This window comes from Leptinotarsa decemlineata, unplaced genomic scaffold, assembly GCF_025532065.1.
Source record: "Leptinotarsa decemlineata unplaced genomic scaffold, Ldec_3_MD MMD2_P_RNA_scaffold_14, whole genome shotgun sequence".
Lineage (NCBI taxonomy): Eukaryota > Metazoa > Arthropoda > Insecta > Coleoptera > Chrysomelidae > Leptinotarsa > Leptinotarsa decemlineata.
Genome location: NW_027412528.1, coordinates 6,225,004 through 6,237,575, shown reverse-complemented (window position 1 = coordinate 6,237,575; position 12,572 = coordinate 6,225,004). Strand labels below are relative to the sequence as shown.

The following is a 12,572-nucleotide window of genomic DNA, read 5'->3' as shown; positions in this document are numbered from 1 at the left end:
CACAAATGTTATTAATGAGACTGTGTTATGTGTAAGGGACATTATGGATAAATAGACATTTTATCACCCTTAGTGACATTCATGGGTACATATCATATTGTTGATTCTACCGGTGCCAAACGTTCAAGATATTATGAATAAGTCGTTAAGAAATATATAGCTCATTTTCACTCCTGAAATTTGTTTACAAATAAAGAGAACTGTCAACTGTCAGATCATACAGCGATATCATTCAGCGAAGAAAAAAGCGCTTGAATTTCATCCAGCAGCTGAATTCACCAATTGCCGTCTACCACCTTCAGCGGTACAGCTGTTTTAATCGCTGCTACCTGGGGGACGTGACCAATAGCAATAGCAAGAGTTGTGTCAAAGAGTAACTTTATAGTCTTTGGTTGTGTTCTAGGCCTGGTATTGGTCTTTTAATTTGTTCTGTGTAAATAATCTATTTGTCAATAAAAACTATATATTTGAAAAAAAAATATTTCACCATTTCAAATTACACGAAATTGCACTCATATTTCTATTACACGAAAAATGCATGCAAAGCATCAAAATTACATGCATTTCGTGTAATTACACGCAAAACGGAGACACTGCTGACCGATATCTTTCCGGAAATATGCTCTTTGACAGTGACACATTGAAATTTGATGACGTTTAATTTAACAGTGGCGCTTCATAAAGGTGGAAGCGGAGAATTTAGAAATTTTTAAGCCAACTTTTATAAAATGATTGGTTATTGAAGGATTTATGGTGGCTTATTACACATTTTGGAAGAACTTAGGTTGTGTTCCTGTAGTTAAATTACAATAGTTTCAATATTTAAAATCAAAATGCAACCCGTTTTAACCGGACCGCATATGTACTTTGGATGTCATCATTCAGAGGAAATGAGAGAGATGTATTGTTTACTGGATACCATAGAAACCTATTTTTGGGAAAAAGAAGTCACGTGACTCCGGCACAAATTCTTCCTGTGTGATAAGATAAGGTATGCCGAATCTACCTTATTACACCAGCAATAATTTGTGCCGGAGTAACGGGAAACAAATGACTTCTTTCTCCCAAGAAATAGGTTTCTGTGGAAAACGCTAAGTACTCCATCTTTCACATTTCCACTGAATGATGACTTCCAAAGTGCACTGACAGAGGCGGTCATTAAAATTTGACTACAGGAATATTGAATAAATTTTTACAAAAAGTTTAATAAGCCACCATTTTTAATAATAAATCCTTCAATAACCAATTATTTCAAAAAAAATTGGATAACTGTATGCTACAATGATTTACGCCGCCCTCCTTCGGCGCATGTCGACACACTTTATTCTGTTGAGTAATGGTAGCTATTATGAAAATAACATTTTCGTTGATTGAATGCAAACGTTAACTTTTTTTGTGTTTGTTTTTCACTTGTAGAAAGAAAAGCCTACTAACTATACAAAAGTATGTGTTTTATTAGTTTTATTAGGACTTTATTGATGACGGATGTGTAATCACTGGTTGATTATAAAGATATATATCATATTAAAACAACATACTACTTATATTTTAGTTAACTACAATATTTCATTTCATACTTGATTATCTTTTCACAATACCTGTTGATGGATAACAACTTTACCTGTGCCTTTACTATATTTTAGTTAACTAAACACATACAATATTTAATTTCATACTTGATTATCTTTTCAGAATACCTTTTGCTGGATAACATCCTACCTGTGTCCTTAGAACCAAATCACATAAAAATTTACTTTACTAATGTACCCCGAAATCACCTCTTTCGGAAAATGGTCACTTCAAGAAAATATCCCTGAAAACCCACATTGAATTAAATATTAGTATTTTGAGGAACTTTTCCAAAAACACCTTTCTGTATTTAATTAGACCCCAAAATATCCGCTGAATGGCCTAGCAGTTTGGGGATTTCCTCAAAACGACCAGCAATTTCTCAAAGTGACCCAAATGAGTAATAATTTGACCTCATAATGACCATTATATATATATATATATATATATATATATATATATATATATATATATATATATATATATCGCTTCCCGGCAAAAAAAGTGTCGGAATACAAAAATAGCTGTTTCGAGAAAATGCAACTTTAATAGTTTTTTGTTCATCTGGACGACAATAATTCAAAAACTATAATAGTCAGATTGCTGAAACATGGTGTGTAAATAGCTTATTTATATATTCATTATAAGGTTTTGAATTCAATAGCAAAATTATATTTTTTGGTAACTAACTTTTAAGAAACTTTTGATTTAATGAATATTGTGACTCTTTTTTCGATTGAAATTTCTGTAGCTTGAAAAATAATACACATTATGATGTATGTAATCACCTTTATTTTCATTATCAAAATTCTTCAACATTAATTAAAAATAAAGAAAAAGTAACCAATTTATAAACTTCTCATTAAAATAAAATAAAAACAACAAAAAATAACTTCTTATTTATAAATTACTAGTTTTGACATAATCAAAAATCACTCTCAAAACACTCGTTGGCCGATAACAATAAAAAATATTAATCTTAGAACTAACATGAAACTACATACGTCTAAATGCAATCATCATCATTACTTTTATTGGTTAACTGTCTTTACTTATAAAATTCAGGCACATACAATAAAAAAATAACTAATTAAAACCCTCTCTTCAACATATTTTTGAAATAAGGAAAAAAAACAAAACAAACTTTTTCATAGGTGAAATAATTCTTTTCCACGTGAAATCAACTAAAAAAAAGCTAAATTATTCATCTAAGAGATTTATAAAAAGACTCATAGAAGGTGGGAATATGGTTATTGTGTAATAAATCCAAAAGATCCTTCAGTTTATTTTCTTTGAGTTTCGGTTTAGATCGATATGCGAGTTTGAGAGATATTGAATTAAGATTTTTTTTTTCGCGTTAAAACTGTTTCGGAGAACTGATGATCTTTAAAAGAGGTTTTAAACAACAGCTTTGTAGGATCGTCCTGCATTAATTTGAAAATCTTCACCTCAAAAATTTTAAAAGACTTTGCTATAGTTAACCCAATATTCTCAGACAGGCGCTTCAATGAATAAAAATCAGTAGATGACATTTCTGTCACGGTATAGGGATTGCCTTTCTTCTTAGCGGATTTAGTAGCTTCAACGTATTGACTGGGAACATAAATTGGACCTGACCTGAGTCTTCTCTGTATTTGTTTTTCTATTGTTGAATGAACAGAATCAGCTTCATTTTGTGTATGTCCAGTAATTAGGTACTTATGTGTTATAGACTTTATTCTAGGGAATTTTAAAAGCGCATACAAGTAAATGGAAATTATGAATCTGTTTTTGTTCTGACCACAACAATTGTCAGAGTAGAATATTAGATCCAAGCCTGGTCCATCGTAATTCACCACCCTATTTTGAATAAACTTGAACAAACAAGATCCAATTCCATCAGCTCCGCGGTTTGCTTCTCCCTCATGCCAATAGAAACAATCGGTTTTATCATCACTAATTAGAGACACAGTGAAATTTAAGGTATTAAGTTTGGATTTGTAATAAAAAATAGATGTATTGCCTCGTGGAACTTGCAGGACTGCTTGCAAATCATAAATTGCAATCATTTTATTTGGACCAGAGGTTTTTTTATCAGCGTCTTTCTCAATTCGGGAAAGGTCCTTCTCTTCAATGTGTTTCAAATACTGGACTTCTAAGTCTTTTTTCGGCTTGAAGAAACTGATATTAAATTCACCATTGAAAATTCTTGAGTACAATGTTTCATTTGCATAGGGTACGTTATTAGAGTCACACAAGGTTTTATAATCTCTATAAAGATCATTGAGCGACTTTCCCCCATCAATATATTTCCTTGACGAGTTTTTTCTTATGTAGTGAGATTCCATTCTTGGTATTGAATTGATATGATCTCTGATACCCTGGCGAATAGATTCTGCAACTTTGCTATGATTGCCGTGTTAGCCCCTCATGTCTTGTTCAAGAAAACCGTCTTTAGATTTTTCAATAACAGTTCTGATGACACGATCATTAATATCTAGTGTTGCCCTGAAAAAAGTTTTGCATACTCGAATAGGCTCTTCATTAATTTGGAAATAAAAGCTATGGTTCAGTTTTCGTGGTTGAATTTTACCCGTAAATCTAAACGCAGGAATAATCGTTTTCATGTTCTTATGAATAAAATTACGTTGAGCAGCCAGGTCTCCTAATTGCCAATAGTTTTCAAATATTTTAGATCTATTAATATCGTTTATTTTTTGAGTACATTTTAATTTGCATTTTTCACCACACGGAGGTTTCTAGCATCTTGCAGACATTTTTTTTGTGACTTAGAACGAGAAGTGTAAGGTTTTCCGGTGTTTCTTAATATTTTTGCTTTATTTGACAACCATTCATTCACACAAGATTTACGTTTTTTGCCAGATTTACGTACTGGACTCATAATCTGCTCAGGAACATTATTGTTAGGTACGTTTTCTTGGTTACACGGCAGAGAGGATAGTACTGTATCATTAGAACTACAGCGAGTTTCAGGTGACCTAGACTTAGAAATAGTATTGCTGCTGCTGATACTGCTGCTACTGCTGTTGCTGCTACTATTCGACGAGGAAGTCAATGAAGAGGAATCAGAAGATATAGACCGCTTGCACTGTGAAATATTTTTAGAAGTAGAAGGAGTCACAGCCAAATTCTCTGGTACACCAATATTTACGTAAGGTTGGGTTTGATGCTTCTCTTCCGACAATATTGGTGAATTCCGCTTAATACGTTTTCTTATAGTCGGCCGACCAACGCTACTGCCTGAGGTAGAACTCGTATACCCACAGTCAATTTTAAAATTTGGGTCTTTAACACTGTTCACCACTGTCTTCGAAATAAACATTTTCTTTATCTGATGTTGTATTTCCATCTAAAACAATGAGAGTAATTCGATTTATCAAACCTTAAAATAAGAGTACAATTTAAATATCAGTTCAATATTAACAAACCTGTACAGAAAGGTTCTCTAATATTTTCAATAATACTTGGACTTATACATTGCGTATGCATTATGTTCTGATCTTCAGTTTCGTAATGCTTATTTTCACATTTTTCCGAAGTAGATGTGTCGAGATCTAAAAAACAAAATAAATAAGTATCCCTGGACAACTGACATGCGGCCGTCTGATTCCGTACCAGAGCAAAGTTCGAAATTTCGAAATACTTTTCGTTTGATCCGGGAATCGAACCCAAGACCACAAGAACATGGTCCAGTTCATAAACCACTAGCAACATCGGTGCGTAACATTACATTTATTTATATTTGACTATAATATGAAACACTAACCTTGCATTAAAACATCATCGCCTTTCAAAGCATTTTGATTACAAATATTTTGTTCGTTACATTTCTCGCTAGCCAGTTGTAATATCAATGCTGCCCGACTATTATTATTCATATTGATCCTAAAAAAATGGATAATTAGTAAAGACTAGTACTAATAAATAAATAAAATACGCAACGTGGCATTGAAAATGCGTTCAATTTCATACTGAAAAAAAGACCGAACACAACATATAACTCGTGATTATTATAAAAGTTTACAACAAAACGACACTACATGTGTTGCGTTTTTATAAACTCCCCTAAATCGCGATTATAGATCAGAAACAGTAAAAAAAGAGACCCTTTACAGGTTATGTCTGTTTTTTGTATGATCTGGCAATATTTACAATGCTTTTTCGTCAACAATACAGTCATAACTTAGATTGTGCCGCCTTTTCAGTAACAATTCTAATATTAGAATGTAAAACTTACCGATAAAAAGTCACATTACACGTTAAAACACTTTTCTGGCGACACAGTACTCGTGTACTCTGTATTAACACAAATGTGACACTGTTCACGCCGGTGTTCGGAGCAAAACGGCTCCGTGAAAAAGAGAACTCAGTACCATCTAGCGGTAACCATGCGCAACATAATAACGACATTTTTTCAGCCGGACAAATGAAATACGCGCTATTTAATGCTGTGATTATGTCATTTTGTACCTAATATGTGTTGTGACACTTTTCTTGCCGGGAAGCGATATATATATATATATATATATATATATATATATATATATATACATTGTTAAATATTAATTTCGAGAAACGGTGACCGGCGAGAGTCTTCACACACTTAGCCACATATATGTATATTGTTAAATATTAATTTCGAGAAACGGTGACCGGCGAGAGTCTTCACACACGTAGCCATATATATTTCTGGTCTTGTAGTGTTATTCTGTTTTCAAGAAGCATCTATCCTCTTTTTGTGAAGAGTGGAATTTTTTCATTTGTCATTGTATACTCGCGATAAATTGGGTATAAATTAATGTTTATATTCACGAGGACTGAACATATATTTTTTTTTAACTAATAACTATGTTTATTCATTTATATACAACCAATATTGTAACAGCATTATGGTTGGAAATATTTACAAAATGATAAATAGATATGTTTATTAGTCTTCATCATGCACATTATGTGTAGATGCACTCGTGCGCCTGTTGCAAGGGCGAGGCACTTTTTTGCATCTTTTTCGCCATAATAGGTTTTCATGTCAATGCCTAAACTTTCTGCAAATGATATCCCATAATAAACAAGAAGTTCGTCTCCTTTCAGTATATTTCTTTTGGTTTTGTAATATAGATCGCCCTTACACTCAAAGGCTTCAAGATTCCCCTCTTGCTGGGTTCTGGCACAATTTACGAACCTTAAATAGTTTGAGGTAGTTTCGTCAGTTGCATCAATAAATTTTCCATCTCGCAACTCCCAAGCATATCCGATCTCTGTTTTCACGTCAGTTAGAATTCCTTCATACGGTCCAAGCCAAATTCCACTTTTCAAATTCTTCAAGGCAAAAACTCCATATCCGTGAATATCGGAATGACGAACTCCCAATATGCCTGTTGGGACAGTTTTTTGGCTCGATCCACTGAACCGATTGGTACCGGATTGTCTTCCAGAGAGGCTATATATGCTTTTTTAGCTAGAAGCGACTGTTTGCCTCCTTTAAAATAATTCCTCTCTTGGGTACTTTTTTTTTGGAGGCGAATATGGTTCCATACCGCGGGGTCATCTGAAACAGATGCACTTTTTTCTGGAGATTCCATTGTGGAGTCTGTTGGAAACACGCAAGTCTTTGCTGTATACTTGACATTTGAACATTACTTTCCTATTTATGCCATTAATTTTCCGAATTCTGTTCTATTTAAACCGAATGTCCATTCGATTTGTGGTTATGAAGCGGAAATTGAATGGTAATCATGAAATAGTATGCGCATGCGCCAGAGCTCTCGCAATGCTAACTTTTGCCTACCTTCCGCTTCGTAAGTTTGATTTCTGCGGATTATCTAGCTTCAAACGTTGAATATGAAATGAAATTACATCGACGAACTATAGATCAAACTTTTGTTTTTTTTCTTTGACATGATTTCTGATATGCGTGATCCATAATATTCCTTATTTGCGTTGTCGACGCATAGGTATTACTAAATGCTATTAATCATAAATACTGTTTATTTCTAACCGGGATATTATAAGCTTATATCGTCATAGTTACGCTATCAATAAAGAGGGTCATAACTCCCTTGGGACATTATAGATTTTATAATTCCCTCTGCCTTTCACACGTAAAAATAAATAGAAATGAAAACTGAACCATATTTTATTTATTCACGTCATTACAAATAATAAATGTACAATTTTGAAATGTTCCCTGAAAATTACTTCCGCCACTGGAAACAATTTCTTCTTTTGTATGGCTGGAGCTTCTGTTCACTACAGTCGAGGTACCTGCCTCTTCTGATGACAAAGTAGACAACATAGGGCCGTTTTATTTCTCAATTCGATGCTATCCTCCAAATACCCCTCCGCCACCGTGGAACTTTTCCAACCTCCGTGTCTTTTTAAGTTAGTCATAGTTGCTCCTGCATTGGCTAGAGCAGTAGCAGAAGTGCGACGAAGGCAATGTCCCGTATAGGAAGATGAGTTTGGCAATCCTAAATACATTGCGATTTTGCTGGGGATTTTCCCAAACATGTTTTTTCCAATTGGCTGAGATGTACATTTATTTTGTCGGAAGCTCAATAAAGCTCAAAAAAGACATATAAAGTCTTAATAAAGGCAAAGCGGAGAACTCTTTTTCATCCACAACTGTAAATTTCTTCGATACACCAGTTTTACTTTCCGGTACGTTCACTACCATAACGGAATCCCGGTCCTCTATATCCGATATCTTCATATTCAAAAGTTCCTGACTTCTGCATCCTCCAAAATAACCCATAATCAAAACAACCTTTAACAAAAAAAGGAAATAAATACACACAAAAACGAAAATAAGAAAAAAATTACCTTATGCAATAAATGAATATCATTAGGAGCGTCCTTTAGGAATCTGATAACATCTTTAGGAGATAAAACAGCAGACTTTTTCGGCTTATAACTCTTACTCTTCCGTTTCAAAAAAGCATGGCATTCATTGAACTTGGTGATATCTCGTTTCTCATGTATAGTCACCATCGATTTTAGCATTGACCATTTAGTCCATAAAGAATTCGGACTATACGTTTCTGACTGAAACGAATAAACACAATTACTACCAAATCTACCGAAAAACATAGAAAATTCCTTACCAGTTCTTGAAAACATGCCAGAAATACAGTTTCAGTGACATCTTTTGGCATAACATTTTTCCGTGTCAGCCAGTCCAGATATATCTTGTATTATTTTTGGTATACGGCTTCACTTTTCGATGGAATTAATGATTCTCTTGCTTGTTCAGCTTTTTTCAAAATATCCTCCATTATATTTGGGGTAGAAAACACGTTTTCACCGCAAACACAGCTTGATAACAAAGTTCTGTTTATAAACAAGTAACATAGCAACAACCTAGCAACAAGAAAACTCTACTATAATCAACGGTACCTGATTCAAATATACCGGGAAGGTAATGAATTGGTACATTTTTCCGTTTCAAAAATGAACAAAATTTCATTGAAATCGGTCAGAAATAAAATTATCTATGTACCACGGGAATTAATGAGCCTCAATAACCTCGGGCCAGAGGCCCTCGGGACGCAAACTTTGCCATCGGTAATTAAGGCCCTCCTAATTCCCTTGATACATAAGTAACTATTAACTTCATTGGGGGTATTGATAGTGTGTAGGTTCTATCGGACACGTACATATATCTATAAATGGTGTTATAGTTTAGCGGAAAATCATTGAAAGAATGTTTGTTTGATATATGCAGACGTTGTTGATGTCGCTGAAGTTGTTTTTTTCTTTATGGCTGTTATAAGATAGATATATTCTCATACCATTGTTTTTTTTGCGAGACCACAAAATGAATAAATCATTTTGGGAACTTTATCTTTTATTTCAACATTAGGTTGGTAAATTAGAAATGTTGTTAGTCACATAGGGAGTTTGAGGATTGAATTTACCTGGCGCCCATTAGGATATATTTTAAATTTGATAATTTGGTTAACCCACTCCCATCTACACTGTTAGCTTAGCCGCAAATACCTACCTGACCTTGACGTTAGCCGACAGGTGATTTAGTGCCCTCGTGTGTTTTCGGAGGTCGCAATTACTACACCAAAGGTTTTAAATAGTGCATCACAAATAATGAGTCTCCTGATCCCGAAATAATCAGTTTTTTCGAGAATAATTTCAAAGATGAAGCAGGAAATTTCTTATTCCGAAGATTATCACATGAAAATATTTACAATTATTCACTTTCCACTCGATCTCAGGCTGTAGGTTCAGACGAAAAAAGCTGTATGTTGTAAGGCTGTTGCCCTTCCATAATCCCCTATATCAGACAAATATTCAATGAAACCGTTGACACGTGGACATTCCCGACACTTTGAAAAAAGTCTCTTGTAATTCCTCTCATGGAAAAAATGTCCTCTGATCAATACTTAGATCTGCGACCTATAAGTAGTCTATCTTATTTGTGTAAACTTTTCAGATATATTCAGACACGAGAGTATCTGAATAATAATTCGTTACTACCCACATGTCAGTCCAGATTCCGTCCTGGATATAGCTGCACAATGGCACTCCTGAAAGTAACAGACGATATTCATACGGCCACGGATCATAATTTACTAACCGCCTTGGTGCTGCATGACTCCTTCAAAGCATTTGCTCTTATATATCATGATTTATTGATGAATATTCTTCATCAGACACATTGCTGGGAGAGCAAAGTCCGTGTTTTATAACAATCAAGTTTCAATTTCGTCCCAAGTCATTGCAGAAGTTCCTCAGGGATCCATCATCGGTCCTCTCCTTTTTGTGATTTGAACATCACAATTCTCTTCTAGAATTCAACACTGTTCAGTTCACACATATGCTAATGTGTAATATTAATTCTACCGGAAAATGATTCGAGTGCAAATTCGAGGAGATTAGAGAGTAAATGAGTACCACAGAGCTACGGTCTGGGGACTGATATCTTATTGAGGGGGGGCTACCTTAGATTTTGCCCAAATGAGGTAAACAAATGTTTTGTCATTATTATCCAAAACTCTGAGGTAAGCAAAACCAACGTAACCACGCTCAGAAGCGTCACAGAATCCGTGTATATCACACAGAACATGATTATCTGAGGCAATTATACGGGGAATCTCTAAGTGGGAGAGAAATTGCAGCTCCATGTTTACCCTTTTCCACATATCCACAATTGAAGAAGGTGTTGTGGAATCCCAATCAATTCGTTGCGCCCAGACATTTTGAATGATAAATTTCATCGAAAGAGTGAGTGGAGTCAGAAACCCTAAGGGATCATAAACCCGTGCAAGTTGCGACAGAACTGTTCGTTTTGTACAGGTTTTGGAGTTTGGGTCCAGCTAAGAGAGTTTAATTTACCGAAATATCATTTGCACATTTGCTGGAGGCATCGAATACTACACGAATCTTCATAGTTTTACTATCAGGCCTGAGAACACAGATATGGGGAATATAATAGGAGGGATGATCTAACTGACTTTGCGGTATGAGCTCCATATATTGAGAGTCAAGATAATCTCTCATGAATTGCTTATATTGCTCGCAAAGCTGAGGATCCTTTGAAAGCTTCCGTTCGAGGGAAAGAATCTCTTTAGCGCTAAGTCTCGAGACTTTTCAAATTTAGGATTTGGAATCATGAAAGGAAGAAAGACTTGAAACCTTCCGGTTTCCGTGCGGAAATGGGTTTCAACAAAATGTTTTCAGCTAAAATATCGTACTTTTTCAAATTCCCAAAACTATTTCACCAAACTTTCAAGTGAAACTTCCGCGCAAGCTAAAAATACATTAGTCGAAAGAGGCGGAGAAAGAGGGAGTGTTATCAACTTTTCCCAATATGACCCAACCGAATTCGGTGTCAAGAGCAACAGGATTATCTACTATTCTAGCCATAATATTTCCTCTAAGAATGGAACCGAATATGTCACCTCCCAAAATCATATCTACGAGCTATGAACTATTGAACAGAGGATCTGCCAACCCTAAATTCTTGAATTTTTCGATTTTTTTTTTCGAAATATCGACAACGGGCATATTGCATATTTGAACAAATTCTCGGTAGCACAACGAAATCCAAGGTAAAACTGGGTTTTGGTTTATTTATTGGCTATATAACAAAGGAAACTCTTTCATAAGATTGAGAACTTATATTTCCAATTCCATAAATGGAAATATTCGAAGGAGAAGATTCAAGACATAAACGACTTATAAACTTACTAGTCATAAAGTTGAATTGACTACCACTATCGAGAATGGCTTTAACAATTAGAGATTTGCCACTTTTGGTCGATAGCTCGACGGAGTAGTGGAGAGCAAAACTGTAGTACTTGCATGAGTGAGGAGATTAGTTGAAGGTTGTTCCAATGAGGAAGAGGGTAAAGACACATCATTTGCAGAAATTTAGTTCTGTTCAGGTCTATCAAAGTGCAAGAGGCTATGATGCTTCAAAGAGCATTTTTCACATAGGGTGCATTTCGAAGAAGAATGTTTGGAACCCAAACAGTCTGAACACAATTTGGTATTCTTCACAAGATAATTCTACCAAAGTATTATAGCAATTTTTGATATTCAAAGAAGTCCCATGTTGAATAATATGAAATCCCAGGCTTTTACATCAAACTCAAGGTTTTCTAAAAATGATACATTCAAAGTAAAAGTATCGAGTAAATTACGTAATGCAATTGGATTATCTGAGGAACTCAACTTTTTCGTTTGCTCTATTGAATGCCTATAAAAACTAGCAATGAATTTTTCATTATTATATATCTTCAATAGTTAAGTGTGAGCTATATTATAATCATTTCCCATTAATGTTGTTTTCTTGATAAGTGCCAATGGTACACCTCTAGAAGAGAAATTAAATAATTGAATTTGTCAATGTCAGACAATGAATCGTTATCATGTATTAATGAAACATACATATACTTATAAGTTTGTCAAGTTTTCATATCTCCTCCAAATCTGAACAATTCAATTTTGCGTGGTTTAACATTATTATTTTGTCGAGTAGCACCTTC

The 12,572-nt window shown here is 34.5% G+C and overlaps 2 protein-coding genes across 5 annotated transcripts; both read right to left on the bottom strand.

The window, feature by feature from the left end:
* Positions 1-2,495: 2,495 nt before the first annotated feature.
* LOC141483095 (uncharacterized) lies at positions 2,496-6,106 on the bottom strand. Of its 4 annotated transcripts, XM_074177377.1 has the most exons (4): positions 5,807-6,106; positions 5,336-5,454; positions 4,998-5,123; positions 2,496-4,918 (listed from the first exon to the last, which is right to left on the bottom strand). In XM_074177377.1, exons 1-4 carry the CDS (start codon positions 5,977-5,979, stop codon positions 4,857-4,859), a joined length of 480 nt encoding a protein of 159 aa, XP_074033478.1. In that variant the 5' UTR covers positions 5,980-6,106; the 3' UTR covers positions 2,496-4,856. The 4 variants fall into 4 exon arrangements, with proteins under 4 accessions (XP_074033478.1, XP_074033472.1, XP_074033475.1 ...); XM_074177371.1 differs by having other exon boundaries at positions 4,998-6,106; XM_074177374.1 differs by having other exon boundaries at positions 2,496-5,123; positions 5,336-6,106.
* A 1,581-nt stretch (positions 6,107-7,687) lies between these two features.
* LOC141483098 (uncharacterized) lies at positions 7,688-8,914 on the bottom strand. Its single transcript, XM_074177381.1, has 3 exons — positions 8,673-8,914; positions 8,392-8,613; positions 7,688-8,335 (listed from the first exon to the last, which is right to left on the bottom strand). The coding sequence occupies exons 1-3, from the start codon at positions 8,721-8,723 to the stop codon at positions 8,108-8,110; spliced, it is 501 nt and encodes a 166-aa protein (XP_074033482.1). The 5' UTR covers positions 8,724-8,914; the 3' UTR covers positions 7,688-8,107.
* Between the last annotated feature and the right edge of the window lie 3,658 nt (positions 8,915-12,572).